At 52.9% G+C, this 7,010-nt stretch overlaps 1 protein-coding gene across 2 annotated transcripts; it reads left to right on the top strand.

The window, feature by feature from the left end:
* Nucleotides 1–697: 697 nt before the first annotated feature.
* Nucleotides 698–6,791, top strand: FST (follistatin). 2 transcript variants are annotated; one of them, XM_036279626.1, is made up of 6 exons: nucleotides 698–947; nucleotides 2,657–2,848; nucleotides 3,274–3,492; nucleotides 3,771–3,995; nucleotides 4,633–4,863; nucleotides 5,601–5,731. In XM_036279626.1, the coding sequence occupies exons 1-6, from the start codon at nucleotides 863–865 to the stop codon at nucleotides 5,681–5,683; spliced, it is 1,035 nt and encodes a 344-aa protein (XP_036135519.1). In that variant the 5' UTR covers nucleotides 698–862; the 3' UTR covers nucleotides 5,684–5,731. The 2 variants fall into 2 exon arrangements, with proteins under 2 accessions (XP_036135519.1, XP_036135520.1); XM_036279627.1 differs by having other exon boundaries at nucleotides 740–947; nucleotides 5,343–6,791.
* The last annotated feature ends 219 nt before the right edge of the window (nucleotides 6,792–7,010 follow it).

Raw genomic sequence — 7,010 nt, 5'->3', positions numbered from 1 at the left:
CGACTCCCGGAGACCGAGGGCCGCGTCTGGGCCCGGCTCAGCCCGAGTGAAAGGGGCCGGGGTTCTTGGCCACAGCTTGGGGCTGGGGGTGGCCGCAAAGTGAGGCACGCACAGACCCAGACACAAAACGTCGCCTGTCCCGCGACCGGCTGCGGGGGCCCGACACCCGGCGCGCCCCGGCTCGAGCGCGGGCGGGATGTGCAGCAGCTCCGGGCTCTTGGGCGTTTGCAAAGTCTTCCTGGAGCGGAGCGGCGGTGCGCACACAAACTCCGGGTCCCCCCCGCGCCCCCGCCGCGCGCACGCGCGCGCAGACACAATCACTCACACACACACTCACACACACACCCGCCACCCCGCGCGCGCCGGCGCTGTCTGCGAGCGGCGGCGTGCAGGACCAGAAGTGGGTGTTCTTCCCCACTCCCCACCCCCGAAGCGTCGCCCCCACCCCCGCCGGGTCGCCTCCCCCCTCCCTCTCGCTGCTACGCAATAAGAACTCGGCGATTCCCCTCCTGCCGCTTTGATTTCGGGCACCTCCAGCAGATAATTGGGAAGGGTTTCCAGAAGGTGGGAAATGTCACCTGATTCACACTGAACTTTTAAAAGCTCCCCACCCCCAAGGAGCCGCGCACACCCGCGCTAGCGGCCGCCCTCCCGCTGCCCCACACCCTGGGAGACCGCCCACCGCACACCGCGGAGACCCCCGTCCAGATTTAAAGCGCGGCTGCGCCCGGCTCCTGACGTCCATTGAATCGCGCGGCGGCCGGCGGCGAGCGCGGGGCTGCGCCGGGATCGCTGCGCCCTCCGCCGCCCGCCTCTGCGCCCGCCCGGGCCACCGCCGCTCCTCGCCCGCGCCTGCCCCACGATGGGCCGCTCCCGGCACCAGCCCGGCGGGCTCTGCCTCCTGCTGCTGCTGCTCTGCCAGTTCATGGAGGACCGCAGCGCCCAGGGTAAGCGACGCGGGATGCGCCGGGCTCGGCCGAGGCAGGGCTTGTACTTTTCCGTCGTCCCCACCGGGTCTGCTGCAAGCGCCGCTGTTCTCGGATCCTCGGACCAACTCAGCGACTCCGGGATGGAGAGCAGTGGGGGGCCGAGGCAGTGACACTTTGGGAGCCGAGTTCGGAGCGCGGTTGTCCTTAAAAAGGAAAGGGAGTTAGGGTGAGATGCTCCAAGTTCTGGACATAATGAGAGTAGATGTTATCTCTCGGCTTTGGCTCTGGAGTAGGGGACAAGCATCAGGAGCCTGGCGATTTCAGCCGACTCGTTTGCAGTTTAACGTCTCTTCCTCTCCCACCTTTTGGGTACTTTGTAAAAAATGCCTGGGGTTGTGGGGTGGGGGGGTAACCGAAATTTCTTCGGTGACTGGGGGACGTGGTTTCAGAAACTTTGCCCAAACTTGGAAATGTGGGTGCTGGAAATTGTAAAGGGAAGAAGCTTTCTGCCCAGTGAATGCTTCTTCCGACCCCCTCCCCCGAACCCTGGTTTAAAAAAAAAAAGACCCAAATTATTACTCCGCAGTGTTTTAAGTAGTTTACAGTTTTTTTTTCCCCCTTTTGACTCCTCTCTCTGACTGTTAACTTTCTGTAGAACGGTAAGGAGCCCACAGCTGATTTAAATTCTGAGATGCATCGAAAGCAAATTTCTAAAGTATTTTCATTAGATTTATTTCAGTTCGTCTTTGAGCAGATTTTAAAAGAAGTAATAGCAGCGTATAGTGCAATTATTGTTAAAGTTGTATGGATGATTCATGAGAAGTCGGCCCGACCCAAACCCGAACGTTAAGGGGGGAGGGTACTTGCAGAGATTTCTTGGTAGGTGCAGGATAGGTATGCTACCGGGAAATGGGAGGAAGCCTCCCCTCGCCCGGTGCCTTTCCCCTACACTTCTCTCCTCTCGGAGGTGTGACAGCCCCTGCTCTCGCGTTCACCCTGCGTGTTGGAAGCCACCGCCGTCCGCCCCGCACTCCTTGCCCGCCTTCGGGGCGAGGCGCCGCTGGGCGCCGGGGACGTGGGCGCCGGGAGAGCAGCCCTGGCAGATTTCGAAAGACCGCGGTGGCCGCGGGCGTCCCCTGGGCCTGGCGGATTGCAAAACGGGCCCGTCGGGCGGGCTGCGCCCCGAGGCCGGGCAGCAATCGGCTGCCTGTTTGCTTTCATTTTTCACAAGTGCCTTTGGCTTGGTTTGCTCCTGTGTGCTGTGTCTGCCTCGGCCCCTCACTCTTTCTCTGTCTTTCTCAAGTCCTCCCACTTCCTTCACCCCTGTCACATATAATACCCACTCCGCCTACGTGGAACCAACACGTAAAAACATCCGTCGCGTCCTGTTTGTGTCAAGTTCTTTAATCGGCTCTTCGAGTCGCTGCAGGTTATGAAATGGGACGAATAAAAGTCTAGTCAAAGTCAGTGCGGGCGCACGTGCTGTGTCTGGGTCCCGGTGACTGGCTCGCGCCCTCCCCCCTCGCCCACCGCCCACCTCTCCAGTCTGGGCTGCCTCTCTTCTTCCCCACCCTCCGCGGCCTTCCCGGGGTTTCTGCTGGTCCGGGTCTCCTGCCCCTTCCACGCCTCTCCCTCCCCATCCCTCCGGGCTCCTTCCCGGCCTGCTCGCCGCCCCCTCCCCTCCCCTCCCCGCCGCGCTCGCCCACCTCCCGCCCGTCTCCTCGCAGCTGGGAACTGCTGGCTCCGCCAAGCCAGAAACGGCCGCTGCCAGGTCCTGTACAAGACGGAGCTGAGCAAGGAGGAGTGCTGCAGCACCGGCCGCCTGAGCACCTCGTGGACCGAGGAGGACGTCAACGACAACACGCTCTTCAAGTGGATGATTTTCAACGGGGGCGCCCCCAACTGCATCCCCTGTAAAGGTGGGACTCTCCCTCCCCCAGCTGCAGGCAGGCCCGCAGTAGAGGGCGTCTTACCCTCGGTCTCCCCACTGCCCAGCTTTGTGCCGGGGTCCCTCTCTCTTCCCCCAGCCCCGGGAAGCAGGGAAGCCCTCGGGTCGAGTCTTGCCTGTTGCATACTTTACGCAAAACAAGGTCGGCAGAGGTTCCTGGATTGCTTAGCCAAGTGTGGTGGTGAAGCCAGCCACCCCGGGCTCTTGGAGAGTACCGGGCGAGGCCCAGTGTCGTTCCCTCCCCCCTCTACCCCTCCTCAACTTCTGGGAGGGAGCCTGGGCCCCTCAGGCGCCAACTGCGCAATTGCGCAAGTCACCCCCCTCCCCCCGCAGTGGTCCAGCTGACCTGCATCCTGCCTGGCCCTGGTTTAATCCTTGCCTCTTTCCAACTGGTAGAAACGTGCGAGAACGTGGACTGTGGCCCCGGGAAAAAATGCCGGATGAACAAGAAGAACAAACCCCGCTGCGTCTGCGCCCCAGATTGCTCCAACATCACCTGGAGAGGCCCGGTCTGTGGACTGGACGGGAAAACCTACCGCAACGAGTGCGCGCTCCTCAAGGCCAGGTGCAAAGAGCAGCCCGAGCTGGAAGTCCAGTACCAGGGCAAGTGTAAAAGTAAGCAGACCCACCAGCCGGTCCCAGGGGGTGGGTAGTCCCCTGGAAGGGCCTAATGATGATAATAAAGACACACCAAGAAAAGGAACCCTTTTCTAACTTCAAAATACTCCTTAAGAACACGGGAAGGACCGACCTAAAGTCATGGGTTTCTTCAGGGCTCCCAAGTGCCTTTTGAAAGTTGGACTCATCCATTTTGTGATTTCCTTGATAATACCACATTTTCACTCCCTGAGGACCACAAGGTGCCTATTAACGTGTCTCCCTCCTTATTTCAGAGACCTGTCGGGATGTTTTCTGTCCAGGCAGCTCCACTTGTGTGGTGGACCAGACCAATAATGCCTACTGTGTGACGTGTAACCGGATTTGCCCGGAGCCCAGCTCCTCTGAGCAGTCCCTCTGTGGGAACGATGGAGTGACCTACCCCAGTGCCTGTCACCTGCGGAAGGCTACCTGCCTCCTGGGCAGGTCCATTGGATTAGCCTACGAGGGAAAGTGTATCAGTAGGTATTCTGCATTGAGAAACAAAAAGAGAAAATAGGAATGAAAAGGCTAGTTCTAGAGTTAAAACCGGGGTTACCCAATAAAGAAGCTCAAAACCTCCCCAGATGCAAAGTTTCCCCCGAGAGAGAAACACTCCCAGCATTCCTCTAAGAAACCACTGTCTTCCGGAAGCGTTGGCTCGTACATTCAAATACTGGCAAGAAACAGGAAACGATTTTGTCTTAGAAAACTTAGAACTCAATTTTACACATTTTTTTTTTAAGTGCCAGACTTGCTAGAAGCAAGAAGCAATTACTTAACAGTTCTTAAAATCTGTCATTAGGTTCTGATAATTGGTGGGATTCTTTCTTTCTTTAAAGATCCCACGAAATCATCAAGTACCTCTTTAACTCTAGGATACTGTGAAATCCTGTTCCAAAAATGCTGTTTTGATGCACAGATATAGTATGTAGGAAGCTGGGGATTCGTGTGTGTCTCCGTTCTATTCTCAAGCATGTTTGCGTATCTTCATTATCCCTATTAGTGAGTAAGAAGATACAAGTTATATATTTGGATTTCTTGAGAGGGTAGTAGAGAAAGGGAGAAAAGGGGCAAAGAGAGAGTCCATTTACTAATCACAGGTATATTATATCCTAGAAGCAAAGTCCTGTGAAGATATCCAGTGCACTGGTGGAAAAAAGTGTTTATGGGACTTCAAGGTTGGCAGAGGTCGATGTTCCCTGTGCGATGAGCTGTGCTCTGAGAGTAGGTCCGAGGAGCCCGTCTGTGCCAGTGACAATGCCACATATGCCAGCGAATGTGCCATGAAGGAGGCTGCCTGCTCCTCGGGTGTGTTGCTGGAAGTAAAGCACTCCGGATCTTGCAACTGTAAGTGCTGTTTTAAACTTGCTACAGTGTGAGGCGTTCCCAGGAAGCCCCTAGGGATGGAGACGCCCAGCAGTCTAGAACCTCCCCAGTACCAGCTCATTTCTGTTTGAGTTAGGTAGCGGCTAAATTTCACCAGCAATTCAGTGACCCACAGAAAAATGCCCTGGAATGTTGCCTGACTTCTAAACCGTGTCCAGTGATCGTCCGTGGGGTTGCCTCTAAACACCTACGTCCCGTCACTTGCTCTCATTCTTCTGCTGTAGTCGTGTGCTTTGCTGTTTGTTTTATTAACACTTGAATCTAAACTAACTGCTTCCAAAGTTGTTGTTGTTTTGTTTTGTATTTTTTCTTTTGCAAAGACAGCTTGATCTGATCACGCAGGGGCGGCTGCTTCTCGCAGGCGCCCGCGCTAACTCTGAAAAATAAGGACCCAAAGCAGTTGTACCTAGAACACAAGAACGCTTTTTATCTGATTTCAGGAATCTGCCCGTAAAACCTGAGCCATTGATTCTTCAGAACTTTCTGCAGTTTTTGACTTCATAGATTATGGTTTTTTTTTAAACGTATTGCGTAACAGCAGATGCCCAAAAAAAAAAAAAAGCATCTCACTTCAAGTCACGTAAACGTGCGCCGCTGTAATGTGGCCGTATCAGAGGGCTTTGAAACATACACTGAGCTGCTTCTACGCTGTTGTGGTCCACATTTAAACAACAGCTCCCCTGTATTCCCCCATCTAGCCATTTCGGAAGACACCGAGGAAGAGGAGGAAGATGAAGATCAGGACTACAGCTTCCCTATATCTTCCATTCTAGACTGGTAAAGCCTCCACCAGGGTTGGCATAGCCTTTGGGCAAAAAAAAAAAAAAAAGAAAGAAAGAAAGAAAGAAAAAGAAAAAAGAAAAAAGAAAAAGAAAAAATATATATTGTCCATACTGTAAATAAGTGTACGCTTATTTATTTGGGGGGAAACTATACATACAGGACCTTTGTCCTCCAGCTCTCTCCCAGGCCACCTTGTTACCCTTCGGACACGGAGAGGCAGTCATTGTGAGGTCTACTGGATGAGGCCCGTAGTTGAGACTTGTAGACATTTATTTATACTGTGTCATGTTTTATAATTTATACATAAAATGTCTGGTTGACTGTACACCTTGTTTTTGAAGAAATTTATTCGTGAAAGGAAGAGCAGTTGTTATTTATTGTGAGGTCTCTTGCTTGTCAAGTGGAAGCTTTTTCTTTTTTTTTTTTCCTTGTAAACCATTTAAGTCCATTCCTTACCGTCTCACTCACCTGTCCCCTGCATCTCGCTGTTGTTAGACTCCTTTCCAATTTAACAAACTTGCATGTCAGTTTGTCATGTTTATTTATTGGGTTCTCTGCTGCCTGTTCTGTACATACATGACCCCTCGGGTTTTGTTTACAAGGAATCTTGACTGACCAAAAGGCATTGTAACTGACTCCAATAGAAGGGACGGGGGAGACGTCTTTGAGGGGACTCCTCCTTCAGTGCTCTTGTGACGGCGACGTCTGTGAGACAGGCGATCGCGATGCTCGACTTCTAATGATGTACTGTGACAGAGCCAAAGAAACCGAGTGATGGGGTCCGGGGGCTGAGGAGGGCGCGCTACCCTCACCTTCCCCAGGTGTTTCCTTTCAGCTGGTCTTCTGTACCTTTAAATTAGTTCCTTTTCAACGAGTGTGTCACGAAAAGTCATATGGAAGCTTTATCAGTTCAAGTTTCTTGCTTTTCATAATGCTTTTTTCTGATGCAATTTTATATTTTCAAACATGGCAAGTTAAATATAAATTCATTTAAATATATAGTTTTGTACTTTTCTACCATGTAAATGTGCAATGTATATAAAAGTTATAATGTGTATTTGTAAATAAATGATGAGTGAAAAAATAAAAAAATTTTAAAAAGCCAACGATCTCCATTGCTGGTGGTGTCAAAGAACATGTAGGGGCTTTGGGGTGAAAATGTATATACTACGTTTGCTGGGAACTAGTTGTCACTGGAAGGAGGTGCCCAGGGCAGGAGCTGCTCCAAAGCAGAGTGAAATACAAACCACCCCAGGGAGTCTGAGAGCTAACGGGCCCCGAGGTTTCGCGCCCACTCTGTAAGAGCACACGAGGTTGTCCCTGCC

This window comes from Molossus molossus, unplaced genomic scaffold, assembly GCF_014108415.1.
Source record: "Molossus molossus isolate mMolMol1 unplaced genomic scaffold, mMolMol1.p scaffold_m16_p_3, whole genome shotgun sequence".
NCBI classification, from domain to species: Eukaryota; Metazoa; Chordata; class Mammalia; order Chiroptera; family Molossidae; genus Molossus; species Molossus molossus.
The sequence above is the reverse complement of the archived record's forward strand: the minus strand, read 5'-3'. Positions and strand labels throughout refer to the sequence as shown.